The 18,445-nt window shown below is 45.4% G+C and overlaps 1 protein-coding gene across 2 annotated transcripts; it reads right to left on the bottom strand.

Moving 5' to 3' along the window:
• Positions 1-3,077: 3,077 nt before the first annotated feature.
• Positions 3,078-17,997, bottom strand: CNPY2 (canopy FGF signaling regulator 2). 2 transcript variants are annotated; one of them, XM_081850003.1, is made up of 6 exons: positions 17,718-17,992; positions 13,671-13,798; positions 11,210-11,325; positions 9,674-9,871; positions 9,261-9,357; positions 3,078-3,984 (listed from the first exon to the last, which is right to left on the bottom strand). In XM_081850003.1, the coding sequence occupies exons 2-6, from the start codon at positions 13,768-13,770 to the stop codon at positions 3,941-3,943; spliced, it is 555 nt and encodes a 184-aa protein (XP_081706129.1). In that variant the 5' UTR covers positions 13,771-13,798; positions 17,718-17,992; the 3' UTR covers positions 3,078-3,940. The 2 variants fall into 2 exon arrangements, with proteins under 2 accessions (XP_081706129.1, XP_081706130.1); XM_081850004.1 differs by lacking the exon at positions 9,261-9,357 and having other exon boundaries at positions 17,718-17,997.
• Positions 17,998-18,445: the final 448 nt, after the last annotated feature.

Here is an 18,445-nt window from a genome sequence, read left to right as displayed (position 1 = left end):
CCTACTTGAAGATTTGACTATACCATTCAGTGATGCTCCCCCTGCAATACACACACACACACACACACACACACACACTTCCCTACAAAAACATATATGTTTCCTAGTCAGGCTGAGCCCTCTTAACCTAAACTGGACAAAAGTTGTGAAACTTAAAGCCCAAATTTGCATTACGTGTTTTTGGCTAATTTTCCCCATAATTAAGGGATTTTTATGGTGACTCACTGCAAATGGTTAATATGGTTGATAATTTTAGGCTAAGTTACTTCATTTATTCACCCCGGGTGGTAATGATCATCCCATTTTTGACCCCTGGCCCATAGACTAATAGCATAGGGACATCACTCAAGCATCATGCTAGTTCTGACACAATTTTGGATTCTATCACAAAGCAGAACCAGAGCGGGTGGTAAAGAGTGACACTGCATTAGATGTTGCAGAACAAAAGCCTAGCATTAGCCAGGCAAGCAACATCAGACCAGTGAACTCTGTCTAGGCCACTTGCTCTATTTGTTTCAAATACCACACTCCCAGAAGCTGCAAAGCCCAAAGCACACATCCTGCTATTATCATGGCCAGGCTGCCCCCTCATGCAGCAGATGTGTGACCAGAGTGCAGAGTCCTCATGCTGAACCAGGGCAAAAAGGTCACAGTAGTATGCTCTTTCCAGATTGCAGCAGAGGCTATTTCAATTAGTCCTGCAAGGACTTCCAGTCATTCATGATACGAGTTACGTCCATTTGTCTATGTAGATGAACAATCCCTACATCTCAATTTTTAAATTGAATTTTTTAAATAAGGAAGAGAAGGGGTAGAAGAAGGCACCCTATTTCAGTTTTAATCTTAAATAAAAAACGTTTTGCTTCTACAAGTTTTTCTTCTTCACCATGTTATCCATGGATGCAACACACACACACACAAGAGATATATTCGTGACAGGAGGCTGTATCTCATAGAAGCATAACAAACAAACAGCCAATTTAGTTCTCTTGTTGCCATAAAATAATAGGTAATGAAATTTATACTGCTAGTTTTGTTTGAAGTACTACTCTGTTGTTTTTGGAGTAAAGCTAGTCTGAGGAATAAACAGGGGAGCAGATTTGGGAAGAAAGAGATTTAAGTTATTTGAGAATTGGCTTTCGAGAGAATATTGGAAAACAGGGTCAAGAATAAAAATTTGAAGAAGAAAGGGGGCTTTCTAGGTGAAAACCTGGCTTTTGAATAAAGCTGCTTTGGCTGCTTTGACTCTACTCTTCTGCCTTACACTGTTGTATACCTGCTTTTCTTTTTGTACAGTTTCACCACTTGTAATTTTGGGCTTCTTTGTACACCTTTCTAGATTGTTGGGAAGGTTGGGCATAAACCTGTTAATGAATCAGTTCTTTTTCAGCTGTGACCTCTGAGCAACTTCCCTGCGTGAATTGGAATTGTACCGAAGCGAAACAAGCATTTTATAGTAATACAGACTTTGCAGCAAAAATTAGCATAAGACTAATAGAATAATATTGAGCTTAATGTATAAAGATGAGGCTTAACTTTCTTACCACTACAGCTTCACTTCACTTCCTTGACTAAATAGCATCTGGTTGGATTTCACTATCCCATGGGTAAAATTATAGGACAGAATGGACTTAGCTAATAAAGTCATATTCACCCAGAGCCTCTAAAGTCAGCTGACATGGCAGACCAAAGTTTCCATCACATTCATCTGTCCATTTCCTAACACTGGAAGTCCTAGGGCTCTTGACTAGTTACTACAAACATATACAGTGGTACCTCGGGTTAAGTACTTAATTCGTTCCAGAGGTCCGTTCTTAACCTGAAACTGTTCTTAACCTGAAGCACCACTTTAGCTAATGGGGCCTCCTGCTGCCACCGGAGCACAATTTCTGTTCTAATCCTAAAGCAAAGTTCTTAACCTGAGGTACTATTTCTGGGTTAGCGGAGTCTGTAACCTGAAGCGTATGTAACCTGAAGCGTATGTAACCCGAGGTACCACTGTAATCACTCTTCTCAGTGTCCAGGGTCCAAACCAATTCATAACCTCTCGGGGACCGCTGCTCATTACATGGTAATAATAATCTGCATCTGAGCGAATTTGTGGCAGAGGTTAAGATTTAGACCAGAGAATAAGTTCACTCCCAAGCTTGGAGGCAATACTGGCTCAAGTTCTATGATTTCCAAATAGTTGCTAGCAGCTGTCAGAAGAAACAGAAACTTCTCCCTCAATTCTTCCCACAGCCTGATTGACTGAGCACAGAAGGGGAGTACAGTTCCACTGTTGCCCTTTCAACAATGCAGCATGGCAAACTTGCCGCTCCTTCTTGTGATTGATAGCATTACAATACAGTAGGATAATCTCCTCCCTCCATACTTAAATGCTTCCTCATTATCTTTAAACCACTCTGAGCACCTAAAATCCACAAATTTTCCTTTAGCTTTGATCCTCCAACCCCTGTGCCCAGTGGAAAGAGCCAGCTAGCCTGGGTTAATTATCTGCTAAATAAAAATCTTTCAACCTGCATTTTACATTATCAATACAGTGGTACCTCGGGTTAAGTACTTACCGTATTTTTTGTTCTATAAGACTCACTTTTTCCCTCCTAAAAAGTGAGGGGAAATGTGTGTGCATCTTATGGAGTGAATGCAGGCTGCACAGCTATCACAGAAGCCAGAACAGCAAGAGGGATTTCTGCTTTCGCTGCGCAGCAATCCCTCTTGCTGTTCTGGCTTCTGAGATTCAGATTTTTTTTTTCTTGTCTTCCTCCAACAAAAACTAGGTGCGTCTTGTAGTCTGGTGTGTCTTCTAGAGCGAAAAATATGGTAATTCGTTCCGGAGCCGTTCTTAACCTGAAATTGTTCTTAACCTGAAGCACCACTTTAGCTAATGGGGCCTCCTGCCGCCGCACGATTTCTGTTCTCATCCTGAAGCAAAGTTCTTAACCCGAGGTACTATTTCTGGGTTAGCAGAGTCTGTAACCTGAAGCGTATGTAACCTGAAGCATATGTAACCCAAGGTACCACTGTACACACATGCTGCCACGCACAACTAAAGGAAACAAAATGTAAGGAGTTCCTTGTTGATCATGTCAGTCACAGCATGATTTATTTTCTTGCCATCACTGGCCCATTTGTTTTTAAACAGGTATTAAAAGCCCTTTGAAGAGTACAACAACCCCTCCCCTAATTCCAGGTGCTCGGTATCAGCACCCTTGTGGATTTTACAAGCCAGATACTGGCTTTCACCAGGAGCCAGTCTATACATGTGGAGGCTGGTAAAACAGCTGCAAGGCAAAGACAACCGCTCCAGAGGCATAATATATAAATTGGCTTGCTCCTCCCTCTTTGTACAGGTTAGAAGGATGTATGTTCATACTCCCCCACTCATTGCACTCAAAGCACGGATTGCATAGACAAATTAAATGACTTGCCCAGTGTCCTGATAAGGTGGTAGCAGAGCCACAATGGAACACAACAAGTTCTTCTATTCAAGTTTGGGTGAACTCTGCCTCTGAGAGCTTGAAATGAACCCAGGAGCTGTGTTGCTGGTCTCCTGACTCCGACCTACAGAGCAATGCACCTGCACATAGCCACTAAATATTAAAACACACAGTACGCAGTAGAAAAAAACAAGACTTGGGTCCACATATGGAAGTGTCTCTTGTTCCCTTTAAAAACAGCAAACAGAAAAGGCCTGGTAATGGTGGGTTTCTAAAAAGTCAGGTGAGTGACACTGTATCACTTATTCGCTTTAAAATTTTGATAAAGAAACTTTGTTCGTGTTTTCTTTTAGAGATACAATGTTGTTTACAGATTGTAAGGTGTGCCCCCCCCCCCAAAAAAAAGACTGCTGGGACAATAATTATTGGAGCTAGGAAGAGGGAGGTGGTCTACAAGGACTTTGCCAACTCATCCACCAAACCAGGCAGGCCTTTGCGCTTCATAGTTCATCATGTGGGATATGCAAGGCGTGGTCACACAGATCTACAAGAGAAGCACAGACAATTCAGTTCATTACAAGAACTGGAACTTCCAGATAGACAACAGAGCTGATTCAAACTTGCCCAATATTATATCATAGCAGCAGTCCCCACAAGAAGGTGTAATGGCTGTACTTCTTCACTCTACACAAAAAAAACCAATAGTTCTCAGTCTGAATTACTCCCCTACAAAATGAGGGTTTATCCAAAAGTATAGTAAATCTAAATGTTGTAATGTAAAAAAAAAAAAAAAAAAGAATTTTCATAACGCAACCTTTTCTTTTTAAAAATCTCAGCAATTGTTTTCAGCTTTATTTTCTGAAGCTGAACTTGAGATTTGGTGCTGATATTTGACTGATGGTGTGTGGACAAAGTGGAACTCGTTTTAACGAGATGTGGTGATCATGGGGCAACATTTTATTGGGCGAGGTCTTCTGTACTCTAGCTTGCTCCTTTTCACTGCTCCAACCCTACCAACTTCCATTTCTGTCATGCACACTAACAGCTCCTGATAAAAAAGTCCATTTTAAAACACCCCCCTTGTAAAAAGTTATTCCACTGTGCAGAGCTTACTGCAGAGTTTCTTCTAACAGAATTGCTAGTGACTGGACAAAAAAGTATGGACTCCTCATCCAAGGGTTAAAAATTTGTTCCTCAATCCCACATCTGCACAGCACATGGGTCATCAATTCAAATGCTGTCTGCCAGCCATATTATTCACCTGTGAGCTGTTCCACATACACAAATACATTTCTGAAGTCTCCAGCAGTTCTGAGCTTTTGATAAAAAGGGTTGCGTTCACCTTGGTGCATCACGAGTTGCAAATATATTAAAGAGCTATCCTAAATTGTCCTCTGCTGAAATATCTCTGTCAGCCTCTGCTCTTTTTCTCACAGCCAGGTCTTGCCCAAGAAACTTTTCACCACAAATAAAATTCACAGTTCGAATCACCCTTTTCTCTTCTGTAGGGAAGATTAAATCAATAATGACTCAGCAATTGCTTTCGGGCCACAGGATCAAACAGGGTTAGCTTATCTTCCTAATCATCATGAACATCATGAGACTAGCCACGCAATCCCAAGGACTCTGGCGAAGTGATAGTATGAACAGATCAGGTGAATATGCAATTGATTTGGGTGACAGCCAATTATTAAGCCACTTCTACAGGCCTACAGCAACTATGATCCTCACTTTGCTGATCTGTAAAAGTAATAGGGGATCATAAAGAATCAACTTTGGCTAGACTTCCTTGTTCAACTTGGCTTTGAGCCTAAAATCAGGTGGATTTTGGGTACTACAAATAGCCTGTTACGACCTGGTGGTCAGAAATAGGTGCTGCATTTTGGCTGTGCCAACGTGGCATGCCTCCAACCCTCAAACACTGGAGGGTAAAGGTCAGATTAAAACAACACAGTCAGGTTCGTAGTCCAAAAATAGCTCAGTGCTAAAGGAAGAGGCAGTTTCCTAAACGGACCCCTGGCAACAGGCTGCTTGTCACTCCTCTGAGAGCCAGTGAAAATCCAGCAGGAAAGTGAAGGCAGGAAGAGACTTTTCATTTGTCTGTTTTATTGGCTCCAAGGCCTTTCCTAAACTGACCAAGAAATTAACAGGAAAAAAGAAACTACAGAGAATGCAACTCTTAGCATACTTTCACATGCCCAGGTAATTTGAGTTTCTAGGACAGCGAAAACATTCTGTAGATATCTAATAAGGTGTTGCTTAGCCCAAACCCAAAAGGCAGGTAAATCAAGGACAAAGGCAATTCTGCAAGAGAAATGTATTTTTTTTACATATTTTGCATTATCGGTACGCCAACCTTCAATCAAACAGTTTCATTTAGCCACAATGTGCCCAAACAAGCTCAATTCAAGCCATGGAAGATTACAGTTCAGCGTGAATTGACAAACCATAAAAAGGTAAAGGACCCCTGACAGTCCAGTCGCGAACGACTCTGGGGTTGTGGCGCTCATCTCGTTTTACTGGCCGAGGGAGCTGATGTTTGTCCGCAGACAATTTTCCCGGGTCATGTGGCCGGCATGACTAAGCCGCTTCCAGTGAAACCGAAGCAGCGCACGGGAATGCCATTTAACTTCCCGTGGGAGTGGTACCTATTTATCTACTTGCACTTTGACGTGCTTTTGAACTGCTAGGTTGGCAGGAGTTGGGACAGAACAAAGGGAGCTCACCCCATCACGGGGATTCGAATCGCCAACCTTCTGATCGGCAAGCCCAAGTCCCAATGGTTTACACCACCACGCCACCCACGTCCACCATAGCCAATAGTCATACCTCTGCATCCAGATAATTAGGAATGAACTTCTGAGGCCAAATGCAGAAAAAGTGGAAAACAAAAATGTGCCTCTGTTGGCTTTGTCTCACTTATTTGTATCCTACCCTTCCTCCAAGTTTATCTAGTAAGTTTAAGCAGTGAGCAGAGATTTGAACCTGGGTTTCCCCACTCTAAAACTACTATACCACCTGGTACTCACTGTTTTAAATTCGCAAGCTGAAATAATGGTTTGGTGCAGTGTCTGAACACAGAAACAAAGCACATGGAAAAGCTGAAACTTGAAACTGGTCAACAACCTGTGGTTTCCTATCTGCTGGATAACAACGTATTGTTCAATCTTATCCATTCATTTCTTGTGGAAAAGAACCCTATGCAAAACAGTGGTGGCCAAACATGACCCTCCAGCTGTTTTTGGACTACAATTCCCATCATCCCTGACCACTGGTCCTGTTAGCTAGGGGTGGTGGGAGCTGTAGTCCAAAAACAGCTGGAGGGCCAAGTTTGGCCAACACCGACTAAGGTTTTCTCCAGGGCTGTCACTCAGTTAAAAGAATCTGTCTCATCTCCTTGCCCCTGCTGCACTCCTGATCAAATTCACCCTACCCTTCTGGAGTCTTTCTTCCCACTGCAAATAGCAAGCAGCGGGGAGGAAGACCACATTGACTCCAGGTGAATAAAGGCAGAGCAGCCTCCCTTCTCCTATATTGCCTGCTCTGCCTCAAGAGACACTGAGGTGGGAAAGACAGACCAGAGGAATCACTTGCCACGAGTGACATCCCTGAAGCAAAAAAAGGCAGGGATGCGAGGCGAGGCCACAGAGAACCCTTTAGGTTTACTATTTATAGCACCTGCACTGTTCTCTTGGCATCTGTGAGCTCCAGTTACTGCAGGACGCCATTCTATGGGTGTTGTGAGGCACTGCAGAACGCTATGGGGAATTGGCAAGCAATGCCAAGGACAGGTCGTGGTGGGAGAGAAGCCACTTTGACTCATTGCCAGGAGGTAAGAAAAGAGGTTCCGCTCAACAGCACCAGCCTGTTTCAGTTCAGCTGCCTTTACTGTTTCTAAGCGTGGAGAGAGGAAGCCAAGTACAGGAAGCTGTGCCAGGAGAAGAAGGTCATCTATCTCCTAGGAACATTCTCCAAGGTCAAAGCGCGGCCAAAATCCTACCTGAAGTTTCTCTTCCTAGAAACTCAGTACAGCAACTGTTCAGAAGGAGGCAAAGTCAGAGGTTTGTTAATCAGGCAGTGTTTAGCTGGGAACTGAACTAAAGCTACTCCCCTTCTGAGACAAACTGAAGCTTGATGGAATGAGATGCCTGTTCTCTGAAGTTTGAGGGAGAGAAGTCCCTTTTATTTTTAGTGATATCAAGGTCCTTCAACCAATTGGAATGGTATTTGTCAACTGGAAAATTAATTCAGTTCTCCAAACCCCTGCTGAGCAACAATTTTATCCAGCTGAAAGAACTTCGGGAGAAAGAACTTAACACTAGTCAACAAGAGCAGAAATCGAAAGCAGGTTCATAGGAAGACAAGATGGCTCTGATTATTTTCTACATTGAAATACCGTGGCACCTCGAGTTACATACACTTCAAGTTACATACGCTTCAGGTTTCAGACTCCGCTAACCCAGAAATAGTACCTCGGGTTAAGAACTTTGCTTCAGGATGAGAACAGAAATCGTGCTCTGGCGGCATGGCAGCAGCAGGAGGCCCCATTAGCTAAAGTGGTGCTTCAGGTTAAGAACAGTTTCAGGTTAAGAACGGACCTCCGGAACAAATTAAGTACGTAACCAGAGGTACCACTGTATTCATAAATGGAACTGTTACAGAAAATAACAGTGTAAAACATAAAAACACAGGCGCAACAGTAAAAACACCAGTTGCTATTTCAGGTTTTCAATAAATAATAGGGTTTGTTTGTTTTTTAAATCATGTCCCAAAAGCTGTCTGAACAATGCAGCTTTTAAAAGATGCCTGAAAGGAAGCCGGGATGACTCCTGCTTAACAATGTCTGCCATTTTGTACTTGTGACTGATTGTCTACTGCCCCAAAATGGAAGCTAGTGGCTACACTGGCATTTTCTCCGTGTTGGAAAACTGGCTTCACTGCAGGCTAAAAGGAGGGTGCTTCTTGCCTGGAATGCAGAGCTGTGCCTCCTTGTCAGAAGAATGGCCTATGCCATGGGCTGGTTGGACACTGAGGAAAAGGGGGAGGAGCAAGTTGGGGAACCACCAAGGGAAGAAGGCTCAGAGCCTGGGAAGTAGCGGTAGTGGGACAACAATGAGTGCTCAGAGGGAGAAGACTGGGAAGAGAAGGGGTCAGAAGTTGAAGGAGTGACAGGGCTCAGTGAGTTGAGAAGAGTCTGTGGCAGAGAGAAGTTGGGTATCAGAGGCTGAAGCTGAAGCAGGCAAGTTGGCAGTCCGGTTAATAAAGAGTCAATGGTGTCCCATCTCCCCATGACTCCCAGAATCAGGAGAGGTGTGAAATAGGAGAAGCAAAGGCAGGCTGCCCGCAGGTGCAGTCTCTGATTGCTTGTAAGAACCCCAGGAGAGGAAGAGACATAGAAGGGAGATGGGGACAGTGGTACCTCGGGTTACGTACTTAATTCGTTCCAGAGGTCCATTCTTAACCTGAAACTGTTCTTAACCTGAAGCACCACTTTAGCTAATGGGGCCTCCTGCTGCTGCAGCGCCGCCAGAGCACGATTTCTGTTCTCATCCTGAAGCAAAGTTCTTAACCCGAGGTACTATTTCTGGGTTAGCGGAGTCTGTAACCTGAAGCGTATGTAACCTGAAGCGTATGTAACCCGATGTACCACTGTATTTTATGGAGTAGGGCCTACAGGGCAAGAGCTGCTGTGCTCCTAAGGCCTGAAACTCCGCCCAATCTGCAAAGATCACATTTTGCTAATAAAAGAGTTGACTCCAGCTTTCAACGGAGTGAATTACTGACCGGCGTGATCTGCAAACAGCCTAGTCCTTTGCTTACCTGTTCGTTTGCTGCATAGTCGGTCCTTGACATTTTCTGCCTCATGGGAGAAGAATTCTATGAACTCATCTTCATATTCTTCAGCTATACTCTCACACTGCAAAGGGGAACCAAGGAAGTCAGCCGTGCTATACATCATGCCTGCAACGTACGTTCTGTGATGTAGGCACCAGCTACCTGTTCCACTTCCCTAATACGTATTGCAAAGCATGGAGCTGGTCCAGAGTTGTGGCTGTAATTATACCATTGCAACTGCAGCATCGATTGTCTGTCACCATAATCAGCTGCAAGTATTAAGATAGAATTTGGAAGGAAAAGAGGCTAAAGGTTGCAGCCAGGAGGTTCCGCTGGAGTCTCCTTTTCTCCAGCAGCCAAGTAGTCCCACACCCAGCTTCACTCTCTGCATCACTCACCGCAAACTTCAGGCTCGATGTCATATCGGTATCAAATTTGGTTTGAGAAAGGTCCATCTTGGTCCCGTCGCGGGACATCACCCTCACATAGCTTTTCCGGTGGGTGGAAGGATCTTCCTTTTCGCCATACTCTTTCATCTTGTCACAGATGCGCTCCAACAATTCCGTCAGGTGAGCTTCAGACCTGGCATAGGGCACCTGTGGAGGAATGGCAGCTTGCTATGAAGGTGGGTAAAGCCTCCCCCACCTTTACCTTCATCAGATCCTATTGTAACGAAATTTTCCTCGGGCACCATGCACGTCTTACAACCTATCACTGAGGAGCGGTCCATCATTTTGCCATTTTACCAAAAGGAGGACACTGTAATGACTGCCTTAGTTTGCATCTTTCTGTGACAACCTAAGTCGCCAAACAGAAGGACCAACGGCAGCCACTAAGATCTGGCTCCGTTACTGGAACTAGGGATAAAGAAATTATGTGGAACTATTGTTGAAAACTCTATATTCCCCCGCTCACGGGCTACATTTTCCTCACCAGTCCCTTCTTAGCTGCACCTCTAGAATTTGAAATTTCTGTTTTAGGTATGGAGAACCTTTGGCCCTCCATGAACTACAACTCCCATCAGCCCCAGAAAGCATGGCCCATGGCAAGGGATGATGGGAGCTGTAGTTCAGCAACATCTGGAGGTCCAGAAGTTCCCCACACCTAATATAAATAACAATTATTAATTTCTATTTATTGTTGGTGGCTGCTTTGAGAGATGTAAAAGGATAAAAATGCAGGGATGTAGCCAGTGCTCCATGAGCTTAATTCTGTTGGCACAACCAGATTCATGTTTAATAATAATAATAATAATTTATTATTTGTACCCCGCCCATCTGGCTGGGTTTCCCCAGCCACTCTGGGCGGCTTCCAACAAAGATGAAAGATACACTAAAATGTCACATATTAAAAACTTCCCTGAACAGGGCTGCCTTCAGATGTCTTCTGAATGTCAGGTAGATGTTTATCGCTTTGACATCTGATGGGAGGGTATTCCACAGGGTGGGCGCCACTACCGAGAAGGCCCTCTGCCTGGTTCCCTGTAACTTGGCCTCTCACAGTGAGGGAACCGCCAGAAGGCCCTCGGAGCTGGACCTCAGTGTCCGGGCAGAACGATGGGGGAGGAGACGCTCCTTCAGATATACTGGACCGAGGCCGTTTAGGGCTTTAAAGGTCTTCACCTTCCCTTGCACATCCCCAAAATTTGCTCCAGAGCAAACCTCCAGAGCATTTTTTGAGAGTGCACAGTGTGCTAGAGGGGACAGGAAGTTCCATTTTGCACACAGAAGTCCACTGTGCCAGAAAAGCTAAAGGACTGGATGCCGCCCATAAAAAATAAATTCCCTTTCACCAGAAGTTTAAAATCTCAGCACAAGGGTTTCCCCCACACATTTCTTCAGGGTGCTAACCATCTCCCTGACTTCCTATTTGTCAGATCGCCACAATAGTCTTCAGAGATTCAGCCAATCAAGGGCAAGCATGAAACACATTACCTCCACGACGGACTGGCTTCCATCTGGGTTGATGCGGAAGGAACCTATCTGGATCATTTTCTTGGGATCTACCTGAGATATTTCCCACTCCAGCTCATCCACCAGTGCCCGGCATACTAAAACCAAAGAAAAAAAAGTAAGAAAAACTAGCTCCAAGAAGCAGTACTGATCATAGAGCTCAGGAAAACAGCTACATTAACTTCATGATCGACTGCTCGATGCCAGGAACATTCTCAAGATTTGGCAGCTGAACAAATGCATTCTTCAGAACCCAGCATACTGCAAATGAAAATATGCCTTGCCTATGTCTTGTAACAACAATTTATTTGCAGCACTTGATAGGAGAATTTATCATTTACGCTAAGGAAGTTATGCATGCAGGGGAGTGAAAGCAAGTAGAGGTAAAACTGACAGCTCCTGAGCTTGGCACAACATCAGTTGGTTCAGCGGCCTTGAGGGCAACAAAACAACTGCACTCTCTATTCCCCTATTCTTCCTTCTCCTCTGGCATAGCATCAGCAAGCAAGACTACTAAAGCAACAGTTGCTGCTTCTGGGACTTGTGCTTGCAACCCCCCCAAAAAGGGAAAATACAATAGCAGGGGATGGGTAGTTATGCTAACATTCCCATAAGGCTTTTCTAAAGACACAGGTCCAGTGATCTCCTCTCCCATGTGGACACTGCCAAGCAATGCTTCTGTGTGACAGTGTTCCACATGGTGAGGCGTAATGTTTATATCAGGGATGTGTGGTGCTGGAGCCGTCGAATCTCACACATTTGGGCTGATTTGCATGGACACGTAACGTCTCAAAGGGTTATGCTGTTTCAACGTCACTTTTCAGCAGCCTCTAAGTAGGCCAGACAATTCTGTTATTGCGAGCGGAAGGATGTTGCTTCAGGCATGCAGGGAAAACAGGAACAGGTCGCCTGTAGCCTTCCAGGTGCTGTTTGGCTTCTATCTGCCCCAACCTGTGTGGCCGTTCATCAGGAATGATGGAAATTGTCCCGCAACAACATCTGGAGGGCCACAGGTTCCTCACCTCAGTCAGGAACGAACTTAACAGGAGTTTTGAACCAGGGTTTCCCAAACTTGGGTCTCCAGCTGCTGTTGGTCTACAACTCCCATCATCCCAAGCTAGCGGGATCAGTGGTCAGGGATGATGGGAACTGTAGTTCAAAAACAGTTGGAGACCGAAGTTTGGGAAACCCTGTTTTGAACTGAGAAGGACTGAAGGCCCGGGAACGCTGGGCTCTGCCCAACTGAGTCACTCTACTCAGGCAAGGGTCTCTATAATAGCCTCCTCCTCAGGAAATAGCAGCAAACAGTGGCAAAGTCGTCCCCTTAATATGCATGGCAGCTACTTACTCCCAAGACCCAGGCAAAGGATTTTTAAAAGAGTCAAACACCCTTCTTATGCATCTCAGTTGCCAAGTCCTGTTGCACATAGCTGAAGTGTGTAGAGGTCACTTTTGCTGCAAAAAGCTGGTGAGGTGCCTAATAAAGGGAAGGCCCTTGAGATCACAGAATCGTAGAATTGTGGGACCATGAGTCCAACCCCCTGCAGTTCAGGAATCTGCAGCTGTCCCATACACAGGGATTGAACTGAAACCTTGGTGTTATCAACACCACACTCTAACCCAGTGTTTCCCAACCTTGGCCCTCCAGCTGTTTTAGAACTACAATTCCCATCATCCCTGACCACTGGTCTTGCTAGCTAGGGATGATGGGAGTTGTAGGCCAAAAACATCTGGAGGCCCAAGGTTGGGAAACACTGCCAACTGAGCTGTCCAGGCTGACCAGCTATCTGACCAGATCAGAGGGGCCAGATGAAAAACCCCTTGGAGCCTGTTTGAGCCCATGCCACCAGCTGCCCATCCCTAGGATAAGACCTTGCCGTGGCCAACCTTTCATCTCCAAGTAATGATGAAAACAATTAGAGAACAAACTGATGCAGCGTATTCCTACATACACAGGAATGGAACCATTATGTTTATTTCAAACTATGTACCTAGGTGCCCTCAGACTACTATTGTGGGGGATCACTCAATCAGAACTGATCTGTTATGAGACAGGCTACCCTGAAAAAGTTTGCTACCACCATTGCACATCACACCCTGCAACAGAGTGAGTGGACTGGGCACCCTGGTCCATTTCCTAGAATCTTCAGGTGCCAAATCAATGTGGAAAAGGCTCTTTAAAGGCAGAGAGTGGTGTAAGCAGTGCTTTTTTTCCTGGGGGGTACGCAGGGGTACACATACCCCTAAACATTTTGCGAATCTAAATTTGGCCTCATTGATGGGCAGTATTTCAATATGAGTAGGAAAATGAGAGTACCCCTAAACATTTTTTTTAGGGAAAAAAAAAGCACTGGGTGTAAGCAATGTTATTTTGCTGCTCTGTATTTCTCAAGCTCCACCACCCATTTTCCTAATGAGATTGCTATGAGAGAGTCTGCTTTACCTCCACAGCGGAGATCTTGGCTCCTCCGGGCAAAAGCACCACTCAACAGCAGCAAGAGGGCAGCGGACAGGCAAACCGTGCTTGAAATCCAGCCATTCATCTTCAAGGGTGTGGGCAACCGTCACAAGCTGCACAGAAAGTCAGAAGTTATCCCAGGGCTGCATGGAACCAATTATCTAGCTAGCTCGCAAACCCCCAAAAAAGCAAACTGCTTCCGCTACCAGGAATCTCATCCTAACCTCCCACAGCCATGGAGACGTGTTCATGAGCCACATGCAAGCAAGCAGTCCAATGGCTGTGCTCAGTCAGGGCTCCATAGTACGACTTATTATGCTAAGCAACACTCTCAAAGCTAGCATTTATCCCCACATCTCAAGCTCAAGTTTAGAATACAAAGTGCCCTCTGTGTGACAGGCCAACGGCAGCAGTTATTCTGAGGCTGTTTTAAACGTTTGCTAGCTTGCTATGCTTTCCATAGATGACGAAAAATAATCCCTCTGCAAAACCAAATTCAACACACAAAAGTGGGGGGTGGGGGAATGGGTGAACCGAAAAAGATATGAAAAACTCCTGGACGGCTCCCAAGAGAAGAGGCAATGTAGTCTATTGGGCATAGTGTTCACACCTATCAGATCCATCAAGAGCTAACAGAGGATAGGCAGAGATCTCTTTGCCAGCTAATATTTGTAAGTACTGTAGTGCTACATTCCTGGATTTCAAAACACTCTTCACTCCTAAAAGGACTCTCATTTTACCTCCATATCCTTGTACCTTTTCAGATCCCACTTCCCGCACCTCTAAGCTAAATCCCATGAGAACCTAATATATCCAGCAAAGTTATGAGACCCTAATATACCCAGCAGAGTTATGAAGTAGAAACTTTCTAGGGCCACACTGCTTCTGACTAATAATAATAATAATAATAATTTATTATTTGTACCCCGCCCATCTGGCTGGGTTTCCCCAGCCACTCTGGGCGGCTTCCACAGAAAGGTAGGGGGTTGAATTCTATTGAAGTAGAAGCAGGCCTATGAGGGAGAAGTGTTTTTATTGCACCCCAGAAGTAGCAGGCATATGAGGGAGAGGACATTTGGTGGTATCCAGCTAGGTTTTACTCAGAATAGGCTCATTGAAATTAATGGACCTAACTTTGCTGTGTTCATTAATTTCAATGGGTAGGAATCAACCAGTGATCAACCAGTGATTCTGCTTTTGCAACAAAGGTTCCCCCCCCCCACTCCTGCACTCCCCAATATTGGCTCCCGGAGGGTGCGTCAGAAGAACGCTCAAACAGCACACAAGTGGAGGGGAGGGGGGGATCGTTTTGTCTAGCAAGCCAAAATCTTAGTGTCCCAGAGTCTACTCTAAGTAAAACGTCGTTGAAGACCATCCACTGATTAGGGTTTTTGTTTTGTTTTTATGTAGGGAGGTTCTTATAGGTCCCCCCCCCCCCATGTTGGGGAGAACTTAAAAAGCACATTCACTCATCTGCAATTAAAAGTGGTATAGTCCAAAGAGTACTTTGCTATTTTGCTGTACATGGAACTTGGGTTTTCAATGCCCTCGTGCAAAATACATGTTCAGTAGCTTGCAATCTGTGGAATCCAGAGTTTCCCAATGACACATCCAATTGAAATGAGAGTTGGGCTCTACGCTCAAGCAGAAAAAAAACCCCTGTCAGTACTAGGGTATTTTTATCCAATAACACAGGTAAGGATTCCAACGTTCATATCCAATTACATATAAGCATCTCAACCTTTAAAAACAGAACCACACCATAACACAAGATGTATGGAAATCACAACAGGGAAAGAATGAAGCACCTGTTTCAAGAAATGTTGCATACAGTGGTCTCAGGATGGGCTCACATATGCCTTTTATGCACTGAAGACTGTGTTTCATATGCACGATTGTCCCCCACTGCACATATAGGTAAAGGTAAAGGGATCCCTGACCGTTAGGTCCAGTCTTGGCCGACTCTGGGGTTGTGGCGCTCATCTCGCTTTATTGGCCGAGGGAGCCGGTGTACAGCTTCCGGGTCATGTGGCCAGCATGACTAAGCCGCTTCTGGTGAACTAGAGGAGCGCACGGAAATGCTATTTACCTTCCTGCCGGAGCGGTACCTATTTATCTAATTGCACTATGACGTGCTTTCGAACTGCTAGGTTGGCAGGAACTGCACATACACATGTCCAAAAATTGCAATGATTTCTGGTCACAGCTCAACATATATTACTCAAGCCAAAAGCCCTGCCAGGTGCTTTTCAAGGACATGCGTTACTAAAAATAACTGCAAGTAAGCCCTTTGTTCCACCTGCACCTACAAACGTATGGAAAGCAACACCACACCTATGATATGATACGATAATCTTTATTGTCATTGTTCCATACAGAACGAAATTGAAAATATACAAAAATATATGGCCTTTAGTACAAAAAATGATGTTGGAAATGCATATAGTGTGTGTGTGTACTGCAAGCATCTTGGAGGAAGTGCACTAATTCTCCAATTTCAAGTATTGGTTTGGTTGCGGAGACTGAATTAATCTTACATCAAATTGGAAAAAGGTGCTGACTGTCAGTCCCTCATACTCCATAGGACAGGAGTGGCAACTCTACTGTGTCAAAGTCTTCATAGAGATCTTTTCTTAAATTATATTTATTGATTTTTTTTTTTCATTACTGGTACAGAGGTCTTCTATCTAATCAAGCCACCTGGACTTTTTAATCATGGATCAAAACATTCATATAGGCAGATTCAAAAAACAAGGCATTGATGCCTCACAGCCAGAATGTGCAGAATCAAGTCACACTGAATTGTTTCTAAACCCTCTTAAGAGCATTTAGCGTTGCAGCCTACAGTTGCAACCCTAAACACACTACTAGAGGAGCAAAGCCAATGAACATAACAATCTGCTTTGCATGCAGTCAAACCGCCTTTTGCTAATGTGGGTCTGGATGTCTTTGGACCTTGGAGCATGGCTATGCGCAAGACAAGGGGAGGTCAAGCTAACAATAAGTGCTGGGCAGTGTTTGAGTATCTGTGCATTCCACATTGAGGTCAATGAGTCCATAGGCACTACCAGTTTCATCAATGCCTTGAGAAGATTCGTGGCCATACGTGGACCTATCAAACTCCTTGGGTCCAATTGTGGCATGAATTCTGTGGGAGCTGGGACTAAAGAGAAAAAAAACCGACACTGACCCTGCTCTCCCTGACTTGTGCATGGATCTTTAACCCTCTCCATGCCTCTCACATGGGAGGTGCTTGGGAACACATGATTGGTACGGCACGTAGAATTTTGGATTCAGTGTTGGAAAGAGCTGCACCTCTTACCCATGAGACCCTGGTCACCCTGATGGCAAAGGTCATGATCATCGCCAGACCCTTAGTTCCAGTTTCTCAGTTTCCTGACTCTGGCTACCTTGCTGTCTCTAAAAACTGGAGACATAGCTGCCAACATTTCCCTTTTTTTAAGGGAAATTCAATTATTGCGAATAGGATTCCTTGCAAGAAAAGGGAAAAGTTGACAGCTATGACTGGAGAGTGGCCAGCCCCTCCAGGGAACTTTGTCACTAAGTACCTGTACAGTGGTACCTTGGGTTAAGTACTTAATTTGTTCTGGAGGTCCGTTCTTAACCTGAAACTGTTCTTAACCTGAAGCACCACTTTAGCTCATGGGGCCTCCTGCTGCCGCCGCGCCGCTGGAGCACAATTTCTGTTCTCATCCTGAAGCAAAGTTCTTAAGCCGAGGTACTATTTCTGGGTTAGCGGAGTCTGTAACCTGAAGCGTATGTAACCTGAAGCGTATGTAACCCGAGGTACCACTGTATTGTATTTTAGTGTTCTGTTGGAAGCTGCCCAGAGTGGCTGGGGAAACCCAGCCAGATGAGCGGGGTATAAATAATAAATTATTATTATTATTATTATTATTATTATTATTATTATTATTATTATTATGTCTGATGTAGTTTTTTCCAATTTCGTTGTCCTGTATGGGACAATGACAATAAAGATTATTGTATCGTATCGAACTGGTACTTCACCTTGGACACGCGAACGACGACCTTGCAAGGTAGGTCGCTCCCTCCCGCGTTTTGCAGGCGGGGGACCGGAGACGAGGGGACGGTGGCCGGCTTCCCTGAAGCCTCCCAGTGTGTGGTGCGTGGCAGGGATGAGGTCTGACCCGTTGCCTTCCCGATTCCTGCCAACTACACCGGCGTGGAAATGGTACCCGCCATAGGTACTCCCTCGCCTTGCCTTGCCCGGCTTCGCCTCCTCCCACGACGCTACCCGAGTCCGCCCGAACCCCACCACTCGGCGCCGGCGGCAGCAGCGAGCGCCTCCAAATCTTCCTCTAGGGGTGGCCAACGCCCGCCTGCTCGGAATCCCACTCCACCGGCCGCGCCACACACACAAAAAGAGGACGCTAGAAAATGATCCCTCTCTCCTCGTATCAGCAGCCTTTCATCGCGGCCCCCCTGGAAACCCTGGCCCTGCTCTTCGGAGCAGGCGCTTGCCTTGGACACCTCAGACTCCCGTAAGGACCCTTCGGCGAGGGCCGCGCCCCCGCCTCCCCGCCGCGGGCTCGCGTGGCGAACAGCGCGGCAGGCAGCCGGGCGAGGTGGGAGGGGCTGCCTCGAAACGTCACGTCCCCCCCAGCAGTCCGAGGGGCCAGAGTGGGCGTGGCTCTTTCGCTCCCTGGGAAGCGTGGAGCTAGGAACGCCTTCTGAAGCCCCGTCCCATAGAGTTGCGAAAAAGGGTAGAGTGACAC

This window comes from Podarcis erhardii, assembly GCF_964252035.2.
Source record: "Podarcis erhardii genome assembly, chromosome: 2".
Classification (NCBI taxonomy): domain Eukaryota; kingdom Metazoa; phylum Chordata; class Lepidosauria; order Squamata; family Lacertidae; genus Podarcis; species Podarcis erhardii.
Note: the sequence above shows the minus strand (reverse complement) of the source record. Positions and strands in the feature narration are given on the sequence as shown.